The 26716-nt window shown below is 42.0% G+C and overlaps 1 protein-coding gene across 1 annotated transcript in view; it reads left to right on the forward strand.

The window, feature by feature from the left end:
- The window catches only part of LOC137539190 (pre-mRNA-processing factor 39-like), a 114746-nt gene that overhangs the window by 32694 nt on the left and 55336 nt on the right, over positions 1 to 26716 (forward strand). Inside the window, exons 4-5 of the mRNA XM_068261707.1 lie at positions 10334 to 10452; positions 25550 to 25717. Of these exons, the coding sequence (XP_068117808.1) occupies positions 10334 to 10452; positions 25550 to 25717 (287 nt within the window). The remainder of the gene's footprint in view (positions 1 to 10333; positions 10453 to 25549; positions 25718 to 26716) is intronic.

Genomic DNA, 26716 nt, shown 5'->3' on the forward strand with positions numbered 1-26716 from the left:
GCCGGCGAGTCCACGTGATGCCGCATGCGTCCAAGAGTGCGCATCACGGCCGCCAGAGTGAGCTGCACAACGCGGCTCACTCTGACGTCCACACCAGAGAGCACCAGGCGTTGCGTTAGGGGCACGTTATGCGACCTTAACGTCCCCTAAAACGCAACGTCCTGGTGTGAAACCAGCCTAAAGCAATGTATTGCGCCATTCCTTTTTACCTAGGCTCACTCTCCAGTTGTTTTATCAAAATTTGCATACTTTGCTGATGTATTTCAGTTATACATGCAAACGTGTGTGTGTGTGTGTATGTATGTATGTATGTATATATAAACACAGACACAGAACATTTATATCGCGCTTTTCTCCTGGCGGACTCAAAGCGCCAGAGCTGCAGCCACTAGGACGCGCTCTATAGGCAGTAGCAGTGTTAGGGAGACTTGCCCAAGGTCTCCTACTGAATAGGTGCTGGCTTACTGAACAGGTAGAGCCAAGATTCGAACCCAGGTCTCCTGTGTCAGGCAGAGCCCTTAACCATTACACTATCCAGCCACTGATTATAATATGCGTGTATGTATGTGTGTTTTGTATGTATTAGTGTGTGTATATGTATGTGTGCACATATGAGCATACATTTGTATATGTGCGTGTTTGTATATGTATGCGCGTGCGTGTTTGTATATGTGTGTGCGCCTATTTGCATGTACCTATGTGTGTTACATATTCATGGTAACCTACCCACTATGCATTCTAATTTACATATTTTAGTTGTAACATATACTTCAATACTATTAATGTGTAGAAACAAGTTAGTTCAGACACACATTTTCTTAAGAATATGCACATTTACATCTACAAATGAAAGCAGCTGATATTGTGTATAAGTATGCTATGATAATGTTCTGAAAGCGGACCTAAACTCTTGCAAAGCAGACATGGGAAAACGGATTAATTCACCCTGTGTGTGTTTACAGAGAACAGCCTGTCTAGTTCTCCCTTATCTGCAGGTAATCAGCAAGTGTAAATTAAGGCTGTCGGCTTTCAATTGTGCCGCCACTTGGCGAGGTTCAGGGCTAAAAACAGGAGGTTAACTCTTTGGCCTGGGGCACACCAAAAACCGATAGCAGATCCGCAAAGCGCTAGCGGTTTTTGAAACGCTTTTTCTTTTTTTTATGAATCGTTTCAGCTAGCGTTTTGCGGTTTTGGGAAACGTTTTTGGTGTAGTACATTTCATATATTGTTACAGTAAAGCTGTTACTGAACAGCTTCTGTAACAAAAACGCCTGCAAAACCGTTCTGAACTGGCGTTTTTCAGAGCGGGTTGCATTTTTCCTATACTTTACATTGGAGGCAGAAACGCCTCCGCAATCCAAAAAATGCCTCACCCCGGGAGTATGTGTTTCAGCAAAACGCCTCCCGTTCTGGTGTGAACCACCCCATTGAAATACATTACCCTGACGTATCCAAAGCCGCAAGCGGCTGTAAAAACGCCAGAAAACCCGCTCGGTGTGCACCAGCCCTTTCTGTGCTACCATGAAGTAAAACCTGCAGGATCCATTGACGTTCTATAAGTTATAACGAAGAAATGCTTTTCTTTAAAGGTTATTATGCTGTTGTTTATCTTTAAGAGCAGAGAGGAAGTTCTAAGTTTAGGTCTGCTTTATTAAGCAACGTGCAGACTTGTAGCTATGACACCTGAAATGATGGTTTGTGAACATTTCGGATGACAGTCTGTACAGATATGTTTGGTCACTCTCTGCCAAGCAGCATGTACTGTGAGGCAGTGAAGTTTGGTGCCAAAATCACCTTGCACCAAAGTACGTGTCCAAAATCATTGTTTCCCAGGACGTCTCAGGACAGCAACCCTGAGACTTGTCTCCCTCCAGCATTCAATGGACAGGAAGCTAGATAAAACATTTGCATATTAGATTAGATAGGGATTAGATAGGTATATACACATGGTTTCCCCTTACCCCATCAGTTGTTATCCTGTCCAGCAGGATGCTAGTGGTGGGGATTTGGCTGGCCACCCATGCTTGTTGCAGGAGCCGCGGCTTGTGTGATCCCCCTAGTCTGCGCAGGCTAGTTGTCCTCGCGCGGGATCACGCTGCACGCTAGAGCCTTCCCCAGGATACGGAAGTCGTCGGATTCCGGAAGTCCCGCCCGCGGATCACGTGTTTGGCACCACACGTGACCAGAAGCCGGAAGCAGGTAGTCTCCTGGCCCGGCGTGCGCTCCAGAGCGGCGTTCAGCGCAGATTCCTCCTTGCTGACGGAGGTGGAGGCTGGCGTGACTTATCGGAGAGAAAAATCTTCAGGGACTGGTAGGATCTTCTGGGGCCTGTGATAAATGTGTTTTATTCTGTGGGCAGGGCAGGAATAATAGCAGGGCTATTATACTTACTTAGTCACTTTTTTCAGTGTCTGTGACTATGGAGGCTGCCGGCGGATCTTCCTCCCAGGGCTCTGTGGAGTCAAGCTCCGTACCCTCTCTGGTATGCATCATTTGTGGTTCTATGATTCATATTAGCACTAATCAGAGGGTTATCAGGCTGATTGATATTTTTTTTATGTTTCTGTTTTTTTTTTTATAGCCTAAAACTCGTAAGGAGAATGGGACAATCCAGAAAAGAGAGCCTTTTGGCCAAAATCTTTGGCCAAGAGATACCCGTATAGTGCAGATGATCAGAAGTTTTGGGGAACCGCGCCTAAGCTGGACCCCTCTTTGTCTAAGGTGTCCAGGAGAGCGGATCTACAATTTGAGGACTTCGGTTGCTTGAAAGATCCAATCGACAAGAAAATGGATAACATTCTAAGGAGAGCATGGGAAGCGGCTTCATTAAACTTCAAGCCGTCTGTGGCAGCTACAGCTGTGGCTAGGTCCTTGAAAGTATGGTTGATGGAAGTACAATCACAAATAGCATCTGGGATGCCTAGAGGGGATATATTGAATATGTTTCCCAAGATCTTGCATGCTACAAATTATTTGGCGGACGCGGCAGATGACTCGGTCCGTCTAACTGCTAGAACCACAGCTCTAGTAAATTCTGCCAGAAGAGGAGTTTGGGTAAAAACCTGGCAGGGAGATACGTCGTCCAAATCTAAACTATGCGGTATCCCATGTGAAGGCAGACTTTTGTTTGGAACAAAGCTGGAAGAAACTTTGGAAAGATCTGCTGATAGTAAGAAGAACTTTCCAATTAAACGGAGGAATTTTCGTTTCAATCGCTCCTTTCGTTCATCAGGAAAACAAGAAACGGAGAATAAAAATACCCAGAAGAGAAAGTGGGTACCAAATAAGATGCAACGACCAAGAGGAAATCCGGCTTACACCAGTACGAATCCTCCATCAAAACAATGACGCCAGAATCCCGGTGGGCGGCAGACTGGCCCACTTCCTCGAAAGATGGCAGGAAACATTCCAGAGCACTTGGCTGTTAAACATAATATCACAGGGATACAAAATAGAGTTCATCAGGCGCCCACCAACGCAATTCTTTGTGACTCCCTCTCCAAACACTCCGGATCAGTCACAGGCACTGTTAAAAGAAGTAAACACCCTCCTGGAAAAGAGAGTTATCAGGCAAGTACCAAGATGCCAGGAAGGTCTAGGATTTTATTCCCCTGTGTTTCTCATAAAGAAACCCCAAGGCAGCTACAGATTTATCCTGAATCTAAAAAGGCTGAACAAGGCAGTACTTTACAGGAAATTCCGAATGGACAACATTCGCTCAGTGGTAAACCTACTGCAGGAAGGCTGTCTATTAACCTCATTGGATCTCAAAGACGCATACTTGCATCTTCCGATTCATCTAGAGTCGCAACAATTCCTGAGGTTCGCAGTCCTTCTTCAGGGAGAGGTAAGACATTTTCAATTTAACGCTCTCCCCTTTGGCTTATCATCAGCCCCATGGCTGTTTACAAAAGTCATGGCAGAGGTTCTAGCTGTTCTGAGATTAAACTCTATTCAGATTATGGCCTACCTGGATGATTTGTTAATTTGGGGTCCCTCTGTCCAATCGGTGGAACTTCAAATGAAGTTTACACTGGATTTTTTGCAGTCACTTGGGTGGGTGATTAACTGGGAAAAATCATCCCTGCAGCCGCAACAAAATATGGAGTTTCTTGGCTTTGAAATATGTACTGCTAATAAGAAACTTGTTTTGCCTCCCAGAAAGTCGACTTTTTTACTGAATTCTGTTCTTTCTTTTCAGAGCAGGAGGATAATTTCGATAAGAAAAGCTATGGCATTACTGGGTCTGTTGACTGCATCATTCCCAGCAGTACAGTGGGGTCAACTTCACTCGAGAGAACTTCAGACCTGGATCTTATCCAAATGGGACAAACATCTATCCTCCCTAGACAAGAAGTTCCAAATTCCATGGAGTGTCAAACATTCTCTGCTATGGTGGCTAAAGACAGAGCATCTCTCCAGGGGAAACCTTTGGGATTTTCCAACCCAGGCTGTTATAACGACAGACGCAAGCTCCTGGGGTTGGGGAGCACATCTGAATACTCTTCTGGCGCAAGGGCAGTGGTCTGTTCATCTTCGCAGACGGTCTTCAAACAGCAGAGAATTGCAAGCTGTATGGGAAGCACTCCAATCATTTCAGGCTCAAATTCTCCAAACGCATGTGACTATTCGTACAGACAACAGTACAGTAGTGGCCTATCTCAACCATCAGGGGGGCACCAGGAGCAGTGGTCTAAGATCCCAAGCATCAAAGATTCTGCATTGGGCAGAAAGGAATCTACTTTCCCTGAAAGCGTTACATCTCAAGGGGACCCTGAATTATCTAGCAGACTATCTAAGCAGACAAGATCTCTCCCAGGACGAATGGAGTCTGAACGAACAAGAGTTTCAGAGGATAGCAAATCTCTGGGGGGCCCCACAAGTAGATCTGTTTGCGAGACGAGCCAATGCAAAATGCCGTCTATTTTGTTCTCTGTGCCTGCGGGACGATCCATGGGAGGTGGATGCATTTTTAATCACCTGGAGTCATCACAAGATGTATGCCTTCCCTCCTCTGCATCTTATCTCAAGAGTGTTGAACAAGATATGTCGAGATCAAGCACAAGTAATCCTGATTGTTCCTTTCTGGCCAAAGAGACCTTGGTTTGCTCTGCTAAAACGTTTAGCTACAGATTATCTGATTCTTCCAGGTCGTCAGGATCTTCTGACACAGGGCCCAGCGCTTCATCCCAACCTGAGTCTGCTTCGGCTTTCGGCATGGAGCCTGAATGGAAAATACTAAAGGGCAAAGGGTTCTCTAATAAATTATCGGAAACACTCATTCAGAGCAGAAAGAAGGTTACGCGCCAAATATATCAGAAGGCATGGAAAACCTATAATTCATGGTGCTTGAAGAACGAAAGGGACTTGACACATTCAAATTCTGTATTAGAATTCTTACAGTGTGGATTTGAGAAAAACCTTAGCATCAGCACTTTAAAGGTACAGGTATCGGCTTTAAGTGTCTTCCTGGAGAGAAGGTTAGCTGAGGAGGAGTATATAGTCCGGTTTTTTAAAGCAGCAAAAAGACTTCGACCAATCGTTCAGTCAAAAATCCCTTCATGGGATCTAAATACAGTACTACAGGCCTTATGTGAACCACCGTTTGAGCCAATTGCAGAAATATCTGAAAAATTGTTAACCCTAAAGACTGCTTTTTTGCTGGCAATAACAACTGCCAGAAGAATAGGGGAACTCCAGGCTCTTTCAATAAATGAACCTTATTGCATCATCGGTGAGGACAGAATTACTCTGCGTCTAGATATATCCTTTCTGCCGAAAGTATCCTCCAAGTTTCACAGATCCCAGGAGATTTTTCTACCATCTTTCTGTAATAACCCATCTAATCAAAAGGAGAGCAAGTTGCATTGTTTAGATGTGAGAAGATGTATGATCGAGTACCTTCAACGTTCCAAATCATGGAGAAAATCTAATGCTCTCCTGGTGCTATTTGCAGGAAAATTCAAAGGCAAACAAGCTTCGAGACCAACTATTGCCAGATGGATTAAACAAGCCATTGCTTTAGCCTACGTTCATCAGGGAAGGCAGCTGGTGTCAGCAATCAAGGCACATTCAACCAGAGCAGTCTCTACTTCTTGGGCAGAGAGGGCAGGAGCTACTATTGAGCAAATTTGTAAAGCAGCCACCTGGTCGAGTCACAATACGTTTGTCAAACATTATAAATTAGATGTATTGTCAAATTCTGATTTATGTTTTGGCAGAAAAGTGTTGCAAGCTGTTGCCCCCCCCTAGTTTGTTCTTGTCTATCATCTCAGGGTTGCTGTCCTGAGACGTCCTGGGAAAGACAAAAATTACTTACGGTAATGTCTTTTCCAGAAGACGAAAGGACAGCACCCTTACTACCCACCCGGATATTTCCTATTAAAATTTATTTTGAAGCATCATTCTGTGTGGAGTCTTTTTTTACAACTGATGGGGTAAGGGGAAACCATGTGTATATACCTATCTAATCCCTATCTAATCTAATATGCAAATGTTTTATCTAGCTTCCTGTCCATTGAATGCTGGAGGGAGACAAGTCTCAGGGTTGCTGTCCTTTCGTCTTCTGGAAAAGACATTACCGTAAGTAATTTTTGTCTTTCTGTTACCTCAGGTAAGTATCAACATTTTTACTAGTCAAGAAGTATCTAAACAATTATATACAGCAAAAAATGTATACCAGAATAAAAAAAAAGAATATAATAAAATATTTGTTTTCAAATTGTGCCATAAATTAAAAATAAGTAAAAAAGAAAAATAGGTCTGTATACTAGATTAAGCAAATGAGTAATGGTGCTTGATGCGCACAAAGGAACTCGCCTCCTGCAGTATATACAAAGATATCAAAATAACAATGGTTGTCCAACAGCACTATCTAAAACCATACATGGAGGGTTTAAATAATCATACAATTTGGAATACACACTTTAGAATCATATTTGGATTAAAGCTGATAATATATATTGGGGGAAAATGGTCTTGGATGAGTTTACTGCCGCCCCTTAAAGCAGTAGGATCAGCCATACTATTCCAGGGAAAAAAACACATATATAAGTAGATAAATACTTGATCTACTTACATAACACATGTATTATACTGTCCACGTTTGAATTTAGTGAATGTAATATAGTAAGCGACAAGAATTCTGTTCCTAGTGGGGGCCATGTCTTTTGCCCATAGTAAAGGCTAACTCGTGATGTCATTTCTGCCCTTTACTTTTTTTCTTGTCTCCTCCAATCGCTGAGTCACCTCAGCCTTGCTTGTAAACACAAGTGATTAAGGGATCAGGTTTCAGATAAGTAGCTAGCAGGGAAATAAAGGGAAGAGGAGAAATATATTATAGATAAAAAGAACAACCAGCATGCAATTCTTTGGCACCGACTACTAAAGAGCCAGTGCTCCTAAGGTATATAACTCCAAATCATAACAGCAGAAAATGTTTTGAATGCAGGATTAGCATCTTTATCACTTAATACACTCAGACCAGTTGCTGTTGAAATTTCATTTTTATGGTGACGATACCGCTTTAAAGGAGGAGGATTAGCCATACTATGCCAGGGAAAAAAACCCATATATAAGTAGATAAATACTTGATCTACTTACATAACACATGTATTGTACTGTCCACATTTTGATTTCAGTGAATTTTATATAGTAAATGAAGAGAATTCTGTTCCTGGTGGGCACCATGTCTTTTGCCCACAGTTTGAGGCTAAATACTGATGTCATTTCTTCCCTGAACTCTTTTTTTTTTCTTTTCTCCTCCAATCGCTGAGTCCCCTCAGCCTTGCTTGTAAAGTCAAGTGAGCAGAGGATCATGTTTCAGCTAAACAGCTAGGCAGGGAAATACAGGGAAGAGGAGTAATATACACTGTATTATAGATAAAAAGAACTCCCAGCATGCAACTGAATTGCAGTGGTTATTAAAAGACCAGTGCTCCTAAGGTATGTGATAACTTTTTAGGTTCTAGTATATGTACCTGAAGCTTTTTCCAGCTCCCTTCAGGCCGTGGGCTCCCTCGCTGTTCTCCCAGGCCTCCTCGATCCTCCGCTCACCGTCCCAGTAAATCCTCCAGTCGGTGCATATGGCGCGCGCCCCCATAAGACTCCTCTCACTGCAGTATGCTCCTGGCACCGGGAGCGCGCACACATGGCCAGGCGGTGCATGCGGTGACTTAAGGATTTATCAAGGAGTCCCAAGAGCATAGCAATGAAGCCCACGGCCTGAAGGGGGCTGAAGTAAGTCTCAATTATGTGATATATATATATTCTCTCTACTGATCTAGAAGTCAGCATGTCATTGTGTTTTTGGATTCTTCACTCTAACAATCTGCACAATGATAGCTATACAGAAGAGCTTGGCTTCACTCTGCTGAGCAGCATATACTGTCTTGTGGAGCTGGGAGGAGGAAAACCAAGATGCATTCCACTTCAAGCCAATTCAGTACCAATCATCTGACTAAATCAAGATGCAGCCAACGAGGACAAGGAATGCTGTACAAACATTAGACTGTCACCTGAAATGGTCATGAACAGTCATTTTGAGTGACAAGTGGTCTGTATGTAGGTTTAGGGCCTGAACACACTGTATGCTTTTTAAGCTGATTTCAGCAACACATCAATGTTACAGACTGATACACCTTTCTGAAAGCAGCAGAAAAGCAGACAGAAGCGTACAAGTGTGTTCAGTTATAAGGAATACTTATACTAACCTAAACCGTATGCTTTGCGTATATTACATATATGGATTGGGTGTTATTGGCTTCTTACTGTGCCAGGGATCATGGTGCACAAAATGGGGTCTATATTTGCCGACATTTCTTTCAGAAATTTCATGTGTACACTTTAAAAAGAGGTAGACATCGTTTTAATCCACGCGATGGGTGTTTATCTGCAATCAATAAAATCTTCGGGACTTGCGGGTAGCGTGCATTTGCCCAGTCGCCGATGCTGGACAGTTTGCGTCGTCGTCGTCGTCTTCTTTAGTATCCACTTACATGAGAGCTCAGCAAGTTGGAGATCTTCCCGGAAGGCTGGAGGCGTTTTAGTCTCTCCTTTGATATCCACTCAGCAACAGCCAAGATGGTTATGTACCTGAGGAGATCCATCTGGAAGGAAAAAGGCAAGTATACATATTTCAATGGTAATATGGAATTGAGTATTTATAACTCTTAAATTAAAAATGCCATTTGGTATTATTTATACTAACAACATATGAAAGTTTGGAACTGGGGTGGACAAATTAATATGGCGCTTAAAGGCCCTTCTGTTCAATACTGAAGCCAGCTCCATTGACAACAAACTGAGAACAACAGAAAAGTTGTCTGCCAGTATTGGCTTCCTGGCTCCTGAGATTGTCCACCCTGGTTCAGAAAATGTAGAAGATACGCATTTTTAAATGATAGGGGATTCACTAGCCTACAGCTTGTATGAAGGTAGATAATGAGGATGAACGTAGCAGATTGGTAAAAAAAAAAGTATAAAACAAATAGATGAATGAATACTGTGGTAAGGAATTGTGGAACATTTACCTATTGCTCATTTGGAGGTGACATCTGATGAGGAATAAACACTCTTCAGTTCAGCTTTACATATTGAATTGGAAAGGTCATTTTTAATAACATTAAATTGCAGCCCTGATTTAGCACCATTTTTTAAGCAAAAGTGGAGTTAGTTCAATGTGAACAGCTGTTATGGTACAAGTTATCTAGTTAATGTGAAAATCCGCTATTGCTAAAAAAGTTAATCCCTTAAATTAGGCTCTGTACATTTCTGGGAATAAGGGCTAACCTTCTTTCACACATGCAAAAACATGTCATTTTAGTTTTCGTCAATTTCAAAAATATGTAGCTGCAAATTGAGATAGAAATATAATGTTTAATTACAGTAAGTCTTGTGAAGTACACATATGTTTTCATAGAAGTTTTAAATAACAGTGGAATTTCACTTTAAATTCTGGAGACCCAGAACCACAAGGAAACGTAGTTGCCATGGTGAAATGGTATGTTTTTCTTTGCCACAGTATTCATAGATCAATGTTTTTGTTACATTTTTTGTCCTTTGTCTAAAATCATATTTTGTAATTTTCTTCTTTTCGGCATTAGATTATGTTGGTACTATTCTGATGTTAATATAATTTACATTAAAATGCAATGCATGCATTCACGCTCAGGTTTCTTGGTGGAAAGAAATGTAACTTTATATGTAGAAATCTTCTTAGGCTACATTAATAAGGCAGATATTCGTGATCTTTTTACTTTAGTGGTTAACTCTAGGTCTAGCTCATCATCTTCTGAACCAATAATTTATATTCTAATATGTTCAATTTGTACAGGTTTTTGAGCGTGCTGTGAAGTCAAATCAACTTAATGTTACTTTGTGGGTCAGCTATGTTGAGTTCCTGATGAAGACTTTGGACTTGACGCAGAAGGAATCCAATCACAAGTTACAAGGGTAAGAATGAAATGTAGCTTTATCCATTCCAAATCAAACCATAAAAGTTGAGATTAATCTTCCACTGATATTTTTATGACGAACATTATCTGCATACGACATGAACATATTGATAGGATCTAGAATTTACATTACGTTAATGTGCCAGTAGACACGTGAATGTGGTCAAATGAGCAGTCATGTTCTTACATTGTGGAGGCTTATCTTATCAGCTGACAGGATTCTTAACCCTGTACACTCATTAATATAATTAGCCAAACCTAACCTGTGATGTGATCCATGGTCTTGCAGGTACCAGACATATTTCTCCTGTACAGCAGCTAGTCCTGGCCTTGCTGGATGTAGCTCATTGCTGGAAGACAGATGGCTTTATCTTAGGCTGCATGATGAAGCTGCCCCTTTTTTTATTGTAGTGGTCAGGATTGGCTACTGTACAAGAGACGATTGTGCCTTAATTAAACAAGCACCAGGAAGCTGCAAGCCTTTGGATGTAAAACCCCAAACACCTCTTCCTTCCTTATAACATTTTTCTATTCATTTCCATTCATAATTGTTGCGTTTAAATGCTTGTGTGTTTACCTGTTAATTCTTGAAGCTAAGTGGAGAGAGCTTCTGCTATGGCTTATCTTTGTAGGAACGGTAGTTTGGAAAGTTTTTGAAACTGTCTAATCAGTCTGTCCTTTGACAATTTTCAGCGAGTGGCCTAAATAAATTGCTGTGAAATGTATAAAGTTTTATTATCTGTATATACTGTGTTTGCATGTCACAGTTTACTTACATTTTAGCATCCCCAGTAATGCCACACATATTTAATATCTTAGGGAAAGCCTGTAGTGAGAGGAATATGGAACCTGCCATTGCTAACAACCCCTAATTTCAGTTTGGCTGTCAGCTGTGAAGATCCTATCTGGACCTAGAACAAGCATGCAGCTTTGTTCTTCTGACTTCATTTTATCTTAACATGACTCCGCCCACAGCATGCTTTCTTCATGGATGTTACTGAGGAAGTGTGCAACCAAATACTAGCCAAGCTGCCCACCGCAAAAAAGAAAAACTGAAATAGCAATGGTAGGCTCCATATTTCTTAAGTTTTCTTTTCAGAGTGACTGTATTTGGCTGTGAATGTGTTATAGAAATTGGTCAATTTGAAAACGTCTTCTTTTGTTTTTGTTTTACCTTGATGATTAAGTAAAAAGTGTGACTGGTTGATGTTTTTTTTCTTGCTAAGAGCTCCCTTCCTGTGTTATCCCACCCTGAAAGCATTTTGGTGTAGATTAGTAGACGGCAAATTAGCGGTAATGGTTTCTGTATTCCATGTTAAAGTAAAGCTACACACTGCTTATGTTCTCTGCTATGTGTTATAACTTAACGGAAAACATTTCTCCCCTCCTGCATGTAGCTTTTTTTCTTCAGTCGCCTGGTTTCTTTTCTAATGGATGGGAAATTGGTAAGATTACAGATGGCCAAGAGAGGATATTTGTGACAGCTAGTCAAATTTAAATTCCAATCATGTCTTTGAATAGTTAAACCACTGAATGTTTTCCTACTCTAGCCAGTGCAAAAAATAGATTTTTATTTTTTTTTGTTTTGCATTTTGATGATTTTTTTTTCCGTTTTACTAGATTTTGCCTTCTAAGTTTTATTTTAGTGTGATATTGTATTTGTTACCTTCTCAGCAGGGATATTTTTTTTTCTGTTTTCATGTGCATCAATGTATTATAAAACTTTGCCTACTTTTGTATTGCATGCACTCCAGTGTGTCTTAAATTGTAGATCTGTATATAGCCACTATTCTCTATTTCTTCCACTGTATATTGCCTTTACGTCTTTTGCTTCCTGAGGGACAGAGGGGTTTGGTTGCTGGAATTTTGTTTTGTTTTAATCTGTTCAAAAATATTCAGCTAATTTTTTTTTATTTTTTTTTTATGTTTTTGCTAGTATCTGAAATAAATTACTTACTCTGCTCCAGGTTAACAATGATTTAGTTTTTGTCAGTATATTAAGAACTTCAATCGCTCGCAGCATTGAGACTACTGACAGATGAAATGAATAACCTTGATTATCTTGTTACACAGACACCTAACAAGGGGTAAGATATATTGGGCATCAAGTGAACAGTCAGTTCTTGAAGTTGATCTATCTTATGTAGAATAAACTGAGAAATGTAAGAGTTGGTGCCCACTAGGACAGCTTTTGGATTTTGCAATCTCCGGTGTATTGCCGGTGTTTGCAAAAGCATGAGGTCGATGGCGGTGATTCTACTGAAATGATGATTGACCCAAAATCGCAATCATGGTGCCTACAGCATTTTTTTAGTGATCTGGGTTCTGTGCAAAGTATAGGATTCTGGAAAAATCACTTTTGAAATGCTGTACAAAGCTAATTTGCTGCACTTTTATTACCCAAAATCATTTGCAAAATCATGTTTCCTTCCTGTTTGTGATTGATAGAAAAAATTGCAACCAGCCGCAAATTTCCTCACAAAAACGTATACTCCACTGTTTGTACTTTAGCCAATCACAAGTTTCTGTGGCTACCAACCATTCATTTTGAAGCACTCTTTTCCACTGCATAGCAACAAAAATAGATTTTTGTAGACCAATCAGGTTAAAATCTCTAATGAAAATCATCAACTGATGAGAATTGCCACAAAATCGATTAGCGTTTGTTATTACAGATTTCTTAGTGGACTTTAACAACTTTGATAAGGGCTAATTAGTCATTTCTAGAAAACTGGGTCAGAGCATTTCGAAAAAAGTTGGTAATTTGCAAAATTGCTAGTATTGTAGCAGATAATACCTACCAAAAGTGATCCAAAGAAGGATAACTAGTAAACCAGCACCTGGGTCAGAGGCAACCAAGGCTCATTGATGGCCTTGTGAAGTGGAGGCTTTCTGTTCTAGTCCAGCCTCAAAGAAGAGCTTCTGTGGCATAAATTGCTGAAAATATAGCATTGACTAACAAAGACGTCAATACATACAGTGCATCACAAGTTGCTGCAAAGCTGCAGGCCAGGCACAGTGTCCACGTTGACCTTATCTACTGCACAAGTGCCTTGAATAAGCACGTGCGTGTCAGAACTTCATAAATAGATGAAGGTGCTATGAAAGAAGTTTGTCTGCTCTGATAAATCACGTATTCTTTGGCCTTCAAACTCCTTACACCTCTAGCTAATCAATGATGTGCTGGAAAAACAAGTCTGATAAATAGAGGCCACACTACTCAATTTACAGGAAGTAAAGGATCTGCTGCTAACATCCTGGCGTTATAGTGTTACAAGACTTTAGAAGTCTTGTGCACTAAGAGAACACCAAAACTAGGTGACGCCATGGCAGTAAAGTTATATTGCACTGGATGCGCAAAGGTAATTTGAAGTTCCCGGCGCTCGCCGGACCCCGAATTACTCATCCCTCCGGGTTGCTACATCTCAGTGAGGGAAGTGTAGTTAACAATCCTGGGGATTTAAGCAAAAGCAGGGTGAGCCGTCGTTCGGGCTGATCCTGCTCCCAGCTCACCAGCGGTTTACATGTACGTACGCCATCATGGGTCAGAGTGGTTTATGTGCACAGTATTAGACAGGTGGTTTTAATGTTTAACTGATCAGTGTACATATGGTGTGTTATGTATTGGTTCTTCCGTATGTATACAAATATGTATAGGATTAAATCATTGCAACTGTATTCAAATAAGAAAGTTCATTCTCTTTAATGTGCCAAAATCACAAAATTAGCTAATTTTACCTTTTTCTGCCTTTCCTGTGTGTCAATATCTACAATGAACTTCACTTGGATTACCCATCTGTGTTTCTGCCTGGATTAGTAGCTGGGGTTTCTAGTAAGCAAAGGTGTATGGGTAGCAACAAAAGGAAAGGTGGACTTCCTGGGAACATGCGGTCAAACTGGGTGATCCACCAAGACCTGGCACAGTCCACAAGTAAAAAAGATCAGATTGTTACCATACAGAGGGCTTGGGCTGGTGCCTTTTTTCTTTTTTAGCATCACATTTACTTTTTTTAGCCTCACCAGTTTTGTTTGTTTGTTTTTTTGACCGCATGAGAGCACCCTTTAAACCAGAATTGAACTTAAGATAGGAAGTCTATGTCTGTAGCTTTGCAGTATTTTAGAAATATTTAGGAAACAAAACTGGAACTTTAGAATAGGCACAATTCAATGATTTACAGTAAAGGGGCCCATACACCTAACGATTTTCCCGCCGAAATAGGCCGTGAAATCGCCGCGCACACCGCTGACAGAACGATGGATTTCCATCTGAAATCCATCGTTCCCGTCGATCCATCCGTGCGGAAGATTTTTCGCGGGGCGGGAGTGCGTCGATAGCGGCGTTCGAATGCCCGACGACCGACGCAACACAGCGGAGATACATTACCTGCTCCGCCGGCGCCAATCCCTGCTGTCACCTCCCGGCTGGCATCTTCTCCCATCACCTTCCGCATCACGGCATCAGTGTATAACTTCCTGTGTCACTGCAGTGACAGCGGAAGTACAAATAGAGGGCACTCTATTTGTACTTCTGCTGTCACTGGAGTGACAAAGTTATACGCAGATGCCGATGAGAGAAGATGCCAGCCGGGAGCTGATGTGAAGAAGATGCCAGGACCAGGCGAAGAAGAAGACAGCGGTGGACCAGGGGACTCGCGCCGGCCGGAACAGGTAATGTATGAGGGGGGGGGGGGGGGGGAGCGGCAGCAGCGGCAGCTCCACAGATTGTGATCGGTTTCAGGCTGAAATAGCAGATAGCTAAACTGACAAGGACGAAGGAGCGCTTTTCTCTTTCCCTTACTTTACCCACGGGAAGCCACTTGCTGGTATGTCATCACACTGCCGCCCTATCTTCTGGGATAAGCATTGTGCCTGTATATCTCTTATGCCCTGAACTTTCACCTTTGTTGTGCTTGTAAACACACCTTTAGATAGGTTAGAGTGTGAATTTTCTCCACTCATAACTGTGCCTTAGGCTGGGACAGAACAACAGAATGTAAATAATGCTAATATAGTGCAAAATCTTCCAGTCAGAAATCCATGAAGTGCAGATTTTATTATTTAAAAAATAAATGTATGAATTCTTTTTTTTCATTTATTTAAACCATCATAGTATTTGTTTAATGGCAACACCTGGAGCCACTTTTATTGTACTTCAGAGATCATCTTTCTGTGTTCCTTGCATTTCTTTCCTGGTCCAGTCTTTGTGTGTTTAGTGTCAAAAGCTGCATCACTTGGTTAAGCTGGCCACTAACGGTCCAATTTCTAGCGAAAAATCGTTCGAGCGATCAGAAATTCTGATTAGACGAAAAATCGTTCACTACACCATCAACTAACCGATCATTGCTTCCTATCTATCACGACCGCCAAGAAAATCCAAATTGTCGTTCGACGAAAATTCATTCGGGCGACATTTTTTTCACTCGTTCATAATCGATTGTGTCCACCAATGGAGATTATTTGCAACCAATCCGATCAGAATTTCTGATTGCTCGAATGATTTTTCGCTACAAATTGGACCATTAGTGGCCAGCTTTAGTATCATGATTGTTGGGACAACTGTCCTATGTCTTCTTGATGTAACATTGTACATGTGGTGGCAGTGAAAGAGACATTCAGATTAATGTGTAAACCGCACACTTAATTTCAAGACTGGACAAAGCCAGGTAGCCCAGATGCCTTAAAATATACTGGCTGTTGCTGAACTATTACACTTTTGTCTTGGCTGTGGAGCTTGCTTTCTTGCTCATTCATGAATTGAATAGGCTGGTTCCTAAATTCCATACTAATGTAACTGCCCTTACTTTTATGACTTCCTCTATTTTACTGTGTTGACAAGACTTTAATCTTCAAATCAATGCAGCCTGAAGTAATCCAAAGCATGTTATATAAAGATCATGACCCCCTTTAAGGTGACTCTTTCATTTTTTATTTTATCTTCTTCCCCTTTCATTCACATCATATCCTACCTTCTGTTCTGTGCATGGCTTCCAGTATGGATGCTGCGCTTCATGCTCACAAACCAACAGGACTAAAAATGTAATTGGGAATACTGTATTGGATATCCTTTGAGATACAGTGCTGCCCACAATTATTCATACCCCTGGCAAATTTTGACTGTTACTTTTATTTAACCAGCAAGTAGTTTTTTGATGGGAAATGACACGGGTGTCGCCCAAAAGATAAGACGATGTACAAGAGGCATTATTGTGGGGGAAAAAAAATATTTACCATTTGAGCAAAAAGTGTCCAGTCCAAAATTCTTCATACCCTTCACATACTGTCACTTTGGATTTTTCCACAAACTGTTCTATACCATTCCAAATAGTCCAAGCTGTTCTAAAGCATCCTAATTATCCTGATTCTTTGGGAACAGCTGATTTTATCAACTCAACAGATGAAAAACAGCAGCTCTCTGCATCTGGTTTGTGGACAGTCATCGTTAAAACAAAAGGAGCTCAGTGAGGACCTGTAGCTGCGCATTGTGGCTGCTCACAAGTCAGGAAAGGGATAGAAGGCCATTTCTAAATGTTTTCACGTTCCAGTGGCTACAGTGCAAAATATTATGAAAAAATACAAAATGTTCCGCATTGGAAAATCTCAGAGGACGTGGTCGGAAGCCAAAAGTGACACCTGTGCTGGCCAGGAGGTGAAAAAGAGAGGTGAAAAAGAATCCAAGGATCACCACAAAGGCCATACTGGTGAATATGGGCTCTGCTGGTGGCAATGTTTGCAGGCAAACAATCCAATGGACACTGCACACTGCTGGGTTCCACTAATGCAGACAAAGGAGGAAGCCACTTGTCCAGATAAGTCACAGAAAAGCTCGCTTGGCCTTTGAAAATGATCATCTGGACAAAGAAGAAGACTTTTGGTCTTCTGTGTTAATGTCATATGAAACAAAAATGTAATTGTTTGGTCACAATGATGTTTCCTTCATTTGGTGTAAAAAAGGAGAAGCCTTCAACACAAAGAACACAATCCCCACTGTCAAACACATTGGTGGGAAACTAATGCTTTGGGGGTGTTTTTCAGCCAATGGACCAGGGAACCTAATCGCAGTGAACGGAACCATGAAAAATGAGCAATATGTGAGCATTTTCAACGACAACATCAGGCAGTCTGCAGAGAAACTTGGCCTTGGGCACCAGTCGACATTTCAGCATGACAATGACCCAAAACGCACAGCAAAAGGGGTGAAGAAACGGTTAGCAGACAACAACATTAACGTTTTGTTAACCTTTTTGGAGTGGCCCAGTCAGAGTCCTGACTTGAATCCAATTGAGAATATGTGGAGGAAGCTAAAGATCAGGGTGATGACAAGAAGACCCTCCAACCTGAAAGATTTGGAGCTCATTGCTAAAGATGAATGGGCAAAAATACATGTGGAGACATGTAAAAAGCTGGTCTGCAATTATAGGAAGCGTTTTTGATTGCTGTAATAGCCAATAAAGGCTTTTCTTATTATTGAGAAGGGTATGAATAGTTTTGGACTGGACACCTTTTGCTCAAATGTAAATAAAAACTGAGAAATGTTTTTACCCACAATAATGCCTTTTGTGCATCATCTTACTACTTTTGGTAGACACCTATAAAATTTCCCGTCAAAAAATTACTTGCTGGTTGAATAAAAATAACTTTTAAGTCAAAATTTGTCAGGGGTATAATTATGGGCCGCTCTGTATTAAATGATTTCTCTGAACTACCACCTTAAAGTATTGGCAGTTGCATAGCCTGTGGCCCGAGTTTGAAAAGAACATCCCAACTGCTGAGCGATTTTGCAGAGAAGGCATGAAGTCTGAGAGGCCTCAAGACAAGTTACAACAGGATATGGTCCACACAATCTGGAAGTTCACAGAAGAGTGCTTTCCAGTAAGAAACCCTGGTCCTCACTACTTGTTGAAACAAGGCATCAATTTAAGACTACTGTTGAGAGGGATTGGTCAGAAGTGTTAACATTTAGGAAGAGGGGAAGTAAATAAAAATGGGTTAATAAGTTGTAAGAAATTCAGCATTCTCAAATGTACAAGGCAGAAGTCTAACGTGTGAATGTTCAAAAAGGTGTCTGGCACCACCACTGAGAGCATTTATTGTATAGGTGGAGTTAGCACAATATTAGGATTCAGTCCAACACCTTTTGAATCCATTATTAAAGCGGAGCTGTCAGTGCTGTATTGCACTGACCACATATGTATTGCACTGACCACATATGTATTGCACTGACCACATTTTGATTTTAGTGATTTTTCTATAGTAAAAAAGAGAAAATCCTTCTTAGGATTTTCCATTTTGTCTGTGTCTATCTTTAAGCCAATCCTGACATAATTTCCTCCCTTACTCTGTGTGTATTATTTCCCGCCCCTTCCCAGTCTTCAGACACTCCCACCCAGGTGTGCAGTTGAAAGTGCATTGATAAATATTGGCCAATCAGAGAGGAACAGAGGTGTGGATGGAGAAAACCGGAGGGAAAGAGGCTTCAGCCAATCAGGCTGCATTAGTTAAGTCCAAGGGGAAAGTAAATAAGAAAAAAAGAAAACCCAGCATGCCCTGCAACTTCTTTCTTTGTGCGGCAGATGTACCAAATATGAAATAAAATATAAAATGTTTTATGGAGAAGAAAAATAGTGATTTGTTACTTTTGAATTGCCTGGTTAGCATCCTTATTACTTGTTTACCAGATCAAAATAAGGAATTGATTTTATGCCTGGCAGTTACTCTTTAAAGGGACCCTGAATAGTAACCTACATTTAAAGATATTACTTACCTGGGGCTTCCTCCAGCCCACCGTAGGCCGCGAGGCCCCCGGCGTCCTCCTGGCTCCTCTCCGTGTCCCGCCAGCGGCTCCTATTACCGACAACACCCCGGCCGGGCGACTCTTCCTGGATCCTGACGCTCTTCAGTATCACGCCGCCCGGTGTGTCAGGTCTTCACATGTGTGGTTTTCTAACTCTAAACCGCGCATGCGCATACCTTTCATGTTGGCTGCGGTGATGACGACAAGCGCCGGGATCCAGGAAGAGTCACCCGGGTGTCGCCAGTAACGGGAGCCGGCAGGGGGACACGGAGGTGAGCCAGTAGGATGGCGGGGGACCTCGCGGCCTACGATGGGCTGGAGGAAGCCCTAGGTAAGTGAAATATTTTAATTTAGGTCACTGCTCAGGGTCCCTTTAATAGTTTAAGCAGATTTTGTTAGGGCACTGGGTGCATCTTTATCAGGGTATCATGAGGTTTTGGACATTGGCTTTAATAAACCATTGTTTATGGTTTTAAATTGTTTGATTGAATCCAAGTAAGTGGCAGCCCCAACTAAGGTTTGATCCTGACGTTCTTTGTGGACAATGACATGAAGATGCATCAACACATTAGATAAGATTGTAGTAGGTGGACTACGTATGGGTAGTAAAGGGAGGTTGGTATTTGGGGATGTTTTTATGAGGGGCTACAACTGTAGTGGGTACTATCTTGATATTGTCTTACTATAACTAATAGCTGCAAAAAGTAAACCATAACTAATGCATGGTAGTGTAGTATACACAAATAGCATGTTGCTATCACAGGGACCTCACATCAATTTTTCTTAAGGCCTCGTTTCCATGGACTGTTGAGCTGTGTGCTCAGCAAGCAGTTGCCAGGCAGCAGTGAGCAGTTGTGAGAGTTTGGGGCATTTCACTGCCTATCAACAGTCCGTGGAAAAGTGGCCTAACTGTCATGGTGGTCTTCCATTTTCCTGCAGTTTAGTGTTACAAACTTTCATAAACTGAGACGCCATAGGCATAATAATAGAATGCATAACTGTAGGATGTTATGAGACTACAAGTAATATGAATTAACCCATAGAGGAATCAGATTTGATTTCAATGGCCCAGGTTTAGACTTTTTGTGCTATTTTAACAAAATGCCCAGTGCCCTGTGTATTTTGTGTATAGAAGGATTGCAGGGAATATTAAATTGTTTTTTTTTTTTTTAATAACATTTTGCGAAGGGGTGTGCGGGGGGCATGTTTAGTGGTAGCGTTCTTCTTTTTTTTTATCCACTTATGTAATTGTTTAGTGTACTTTTTGTGTACTGTCATGATTAACTCTTGTATCCATAATAATCAATAAAAGCACATTTGAAAATATGTCAAAGTGCAATAAACTTTTCACAGCAATGTCCGGATGTGCTTGGCTGTATTGTACATGTGTCAAATTCAAATGTAGAAGTCCACTATCCATGTTGATTGAATGTTTTGCTTTATTTCCAACTATTATTTATTATGCATTTAGAGTTTTACAACATCTAAGACGTCTGCATCACAAAGTTATCAGTATGTTTTTGAGATGTGGGAAAAAAATCAACACAAGTGTGGGAAAAATACACTAACTTGTCTGGACTGGAATCTAAATCTTAGACTGTAGCACTGCAAGTCAATCATGCTTGACATTTTACCACCATCTTGAGTTCTGAGGATTTTGTCAATTATGGGTGAAGTAGAGGTAACCCTAGCTTTGAGTATTAGTGTAGCGCATTTGTAAAAAACTTTATATTGCTCCTCACACTAACTTTGTTTTTCAATGGGAAAAAAATAAGTGCTCAAGTCCTGCAAGCAGGAGTGGACAAATCTCAATTAACTAGTGCACCTTAAAGGGATACTGTAGGGGGGTCGGGGGAAAATGAGCTGAACTTACCCGGGGCTTCTAATGGTCCCCCGCAGACATCCTGTGTTGGCGCAGCCACTCACCGATGCTCCGGCCCGCCTCCAGTTCACTTCTAGAATGTCTGACTTTAAAGTCAGAAAACCACTGCGCCTGCACACCCGTGTCTTCGCTCCCGCTGATGTCACCAGGAGTGTACTGCGCAGACACAGACCATACTGGGCCTGCGCTGTGCGCTCTTGATGACATCAGCGGGATTGAGGACACGGCAACGCAGGCGCAGTGGTTTTCAGACTGTAAAGTCTAAAATTCCAGAAGTGAACCGGAGGCGGGGCCATATCATCGGTGGCTGGCTGCGCCAACACAGGATGTCTGCGGGGGACCGTTAGAAGCCCCGGGTAAGTTCAACTCATTTTCCCCTGAACCACCTACAGTATCCCTTTAAAGGAAACCAATAGTGAACGGTACACGGAGGCTGTCATCTTTTCACCGCTTTTAGGGTTAACCTGTAAAGGCATAAATGATAAACTGATGTTAATCCATATCCTGCACTCAACAACACCTCCTTCACTCCATGCCTCTGCTAACTGCTCCGTCTTCATTCCCATATTTACTCCTGCTGTTATCAGCTGACTTCTGCAGCAACACCAAGCCTAGACATCTATTGGATAGGAAAGTACTTAGTTGTTGAGACAGTGTGATGCTCACATACTGCTTATTCTGTCTGTAGTAGCTGCCATGGGCTCTCCCTGGGTACAGAGTCTAAGTAGACATTGGGATTCAGCAGTGGATCCCAACGGTCACTTGCTGCTACCCCTAGTTGTTAGCACTTTGCAGCAGGGCTTTGGAGTCGAAGTTGAAGAGTCGGAGCAATTTATGGGTAACAGGAGTCGGAGTCAGGAAAAAACGCACCGACTCCTAATGAATTTAAACTGTAATTAAATTGAAAATATGATAAAATGTTCTATTTCTCAGATAATAGTCATCATAAGTATATATACAGTAATAGCTGTTCTTAGTCCACAAAAATGAAATAAACCAATCAATAAATAGTTACTTGTGCTGCTTCAAGTAAACAAACAAAACTAACAAACATAGAACATTTATGTCGCGCTTTTCTCCTGGCGGACTCAAAGCGCCAGAGCTGCAGCCACTAGGACGCGCTCTATGGGCAGTAGCAGTGTTAGGGAGTCTTGCCCAAGGTCTCCTACTGAATAGGTGCTGGCTTACTGAACAGGCAGAGCCGAGATTCGAACCCTGGTCTCCTGTGCCAGAGGCAGAGCCCTTAAAGGAATACTTAAGTCTAAAATAAAAAATGATCTTTACTCACCCGGGGCATCCCCCAGCCCCCCGAAGCTTGATTGTGCCCTCGCAGCCCCGCTCCGATCGTCCTGTCCCCGCCGGCAGCTACATTTGGGTTCGGCGACAGCCGCCGACAGGCTGCGGACGCGGCTGATTTTCCGCGTTCCCAGCCGCTATATCACCCTCTATGCTGCTATAGCGTATAACATATACGCTATAGCAGCATAGAGGGTGATATAGCGGCTGGGAACGCGGAAAATCAGCCGCGTTCCCAGCCTGTCGGCGGCTGTCGCCGAACCCAGAAGTAGCCGTCGACGGGGACAGGTCGAGTGGGGCTGCGAGGGCACCATCCAGCTTCGTGGGGCTGAGGGATGCCCCGGGTGAGTAAAGATCATTTTTTATTTTAGACTTAAGTATTCCTTTAACCATTACACTTTCCAGCCACCACTGTAAAGCAGTCCCCGTATTTTTAAAGTCAGATATACATATCTGATTGTGACTGTAGATATGGTTCAGTGTACACAGGAATCTCTTAGGCTCCCTGCACAGTGCATGCAATTCCGATTCTGATTTTTAATCATTACTGCATGCTGCGTTTTGTCTACGTTTTTCTGTTGATAGCATTCAGGGAAAGTCGGAATCGCAAATGCAAATGCAGTGTGTAGGGAGCCTAATATATACTAAATGATACACTGGTAAAAAGAGTGGCACTCGTAGCTAGGGAGATGGGTGCCCAAGCCTCAATGGATCCTCGCACCCAAGAATCCTATCCAGAAATCAAAACGATGATGGAGGCTGGCACATCCAAAAATAGAAAAGCTCTTTATTGTAAAGACATCAAAAGCAGTGGTAATACAGCGACAGCCCGCTGTTTCAGGTGTCAGCCCTTTCTCAAGCTGTTTCAACCACAAGAACTGAGTAAAGCACGTACACTTAAATACTGCCCACCCTCAGTAACATCCAATAGATTCAAATTCCCAACAGCCAATCAGTTACCTGTACTGTCCTGCGGACCTGAGTGAAAACATGCCTTTGACCTACAAGCGCAGCCGCTATGGCATTCGCTGGGGGCTCTCTGACGTCATCACGCACACGAGACGCCTCATCCGGCCTCTTATTCGCCGATGCAGGAACACGTGACAAATTCAGTGTGACGTCGTCACGCAGGCGCCACACGGGGTGCGCTCATATGTCATGCGTACACAAAGTACGCTTTAGACTTAAGACGTAACTGGACGCCGCCCACTGGGCAGAGCCACCCACACATCATATGTAAACATAACGCTGCCCTATCAACGGCAGTAAAAAGCGGACCTACACGTAGCGTCTCCATAGCAACATCACACATAAAAAATATAAACAAAAGAGCAAAGTGTAAAATATACATTAAAAAACATACAGCACAAGTATAGCTAAACATTTCATATGCAGAAACCCAATTCATATTCACGGTTGAGACCTCCATCACCCAATACTCTCAATCTCCTTATCCACCCCGCCTCCCTCCTTAATAGTTCATTGGTCCTATTATATTTCCCCCTCCAAGTACTGGGAACCCCATCAATGATCTGTACTTTCAATTGTGACACACTATGACCCATCTGAGTGAAATGAGCTGAGACTGCTTGTTTCATATCCCCATTACGGATAGCACTTTTGTGGGAACAAATCCTATCCCTAGCCTTGGATTTGGTAAAGTCATAAGCCAATGTGTTGTAAGACACAAGTAAGCTTTAGGTTAGCAGGAAGGGTTGCATGGCCACCTAGCTTTTCATCCTTCCCACCCTTGCCCTGGAATCTTCCAGACTTCAAATTGCTGTCCTTTGCTGTGTGTGTTAAACCAGCATCATCCAGGGGGGCACATGATCTTTCTGAAGTCTTGAATTGCAGCCTGTAAGCAGTATCACCATGTGTCCCACTGCTTTCATCTAGCAAATTAGGCAAATAAGCAAGCTCATTTTTCTCTTGGGTATATCACAATGGTACGTGCTAGGCTGGCTTCAGCATGTAGCGTTGGTGGTATAGTGGTGAGCATAGCTGCCTTCCAAGCAGTTTTCCTGGGTTCGGTGACCATCCCTACCCTTAATGCCTGTTACTGATAAAGAGCACCCAGTCAGTGTTGAATGAGCCCAACCGGTGTAAGAAGGAGATGTTCTGAATAAAGGAATACTCATTACGAAAAAGTGTTGTCAATGAAGAAGTTTTAGTGGAAGAATAAAGTAGTAAGCATGTCTGTTATGACAAGATGCAGATATTGTTTGTTTGAAACATACATTGTTTGCTTTAAAAACAATGGTCTCTCTTCACAAAACTTCTCATAGATTACTTTTCGCCTAATTGATAACAATGACCTTTCAGCACATTTACAAGCAATATAATCACTCAGTTGGTTGTTACTGATTAATTTCATTTTAATATTACTTTTCTTACCTTAATTATATTATATTTTTGCTTTTTGGAAGCTTTACAATGTAACATAGATAAGGTGAAAAACTGAGGAAAATGAGTGAAAAAGCTTTGTGAATCATGCCTATTGTATATGTCATAGGACAGAATGGGAGGGGGAAATCAGTGGCTCTTACAGCCATGCTACTCTTTTGGTTAGGGGATTGTACAGCCATTCCCCTCCTTCAGTCAAGCTAATCGTAGAGGATGAGTGACATGTTGGCTACACTTCCCTCCCAGAAGACACTTCAGGAAGGCCGTACCTTTACAATGATGCATCCCGGAACACCTTGAAGCAAAGCCAGAATCTGCAATGGAATGCCTTCAGCAAAGATTTGATGAGTATCGTGGGCTTTTGGTAGGGAAGCGGGTGGACTCTAAGGCATTGGCCGGGAAAATGTTATATTAACATGTTGAGAAAGAAGTTTTGTATGAGTAAAGTATGTTTGTTTTGTTTAATTCCTGTGTGGCATTTTTGCAATTTAGGAGCTGAAAAAAATCCATATTCACGAGTAGGAATATAACGTTACGTGGCGTACTGGGATATTGTTACTTTAGCAAAACTCTTATTTATCACTGTAATGTCTGGTACCTTCTTATACAAGTTATACAGGCTGTGTTTAACTTGGGGGGGGGGGGGGGGGTTAACTTAGAGGGTGCATCTGCTATTGGTAACACTGCATCTATGTGAGATTTGCCTTTATTTATTTTTTGCAGTGTTTTTAAGGATGCTGTGAAAGCTGCTGGATTGGCGTTTCAGTCAGATGATCTGTGGAATATGTACATAGACTTTGAGACTCAGCAGGGTAATCTGAAAATGGTTGCTGAATTGTATGATCGAGTCCTCAGCATCCCCACTCAACAGTATCAAAGGCATTATGAAAAGTGAGTGAGCTGTCTGCATTGAATGATGTATTGTTCTCTATCCTGTATTTTTTTTCCCCCTAAATGCCATCTTCTTTTCTTTCATCACAATTCACCGATCATCCATGTTATTGTCCCAGTGACAGCTGTCAAAGAGTGCAACATTTTAGACACTTAGATATTTTGGACAGCAAGTGAAAAGTCTGTTCTTTCAAATACATTTTATTCAAGTTTTATAACATAAAACAAACAACCAGACAAAAACAGAGCATCGACATCTCAGTAGTGGCCATAAAGTGGCATGATCATGAAAACTTGCATCTGTATAAGAAGGAGTAAGAAATGACAAGTCACACCTTGCAGTATTGATCAGGTTAAGAGTGATCATGTTTAGGCAGTCTTTTCAAGAGTAGATGAGGAATATGTAGTCCAAAGGCCAGGAGGCCGCGTATCTTGAAAGAGCTATTCCAGTGTGAAGTCTTCGATTATATGAAATTTGCAACCAAGTGTGAGATGCATAAAATAATACACTGCGAGAGCAGATGCCCAAAGAGAAGAAAAGAAGGGTGTAGAGGGAGGGGAGGGGGGGGGGGGGAGGGAAGCGCCCAGAGGTATACTGTCTAGCATGGTGAATCTGAAAGACCTTTTCCCAAAATGCCTGTATTAGGGGACACGTCCACCACATGTGGAGGTTTGTGCCAGCAGCTCGTGAGCATCTCCAACAGAGGTCCGGAGTCTCCTTGCTAAATTTGGCTACCTGTACTGGGGTCCGGTACCATCTTGCGTAAAGTTTAAAATTTCTTTCTTGGAAATTTAGGGAAACTGAGGATTTGTGGGTTAATTCAAATATTTTTTCCCAGTCCTCAGCGAGTAGGGGCTGACCCAGATCTCTATCCCAGGCATCTGTAAGTTTCAGGAGATCCTTTTCACTGCCCGCACATACAAGGTGGGTATAAATGAGAGAGACTTTATGCTCCAATGAGGTGGACGTGGCACACAGACGTTCAAAGGGAGTTAGAC

The sequence above is a fragment of the Hyperolius riggenbachi genome, chromosome 11 (genome assembly GCF_040937935.1).
Source record: "Hyperolius riggenbachi isolate aHypRig1 chromosome 11, aHypRig1.pri, whole genome shotgun sequence".
Lineage (NCBI taxonomy): Eukaryota > Metazoa > Chordata > Amphibia > Anura > Hyperoliidae > Hyperolius > Hyperolius riggenbachi.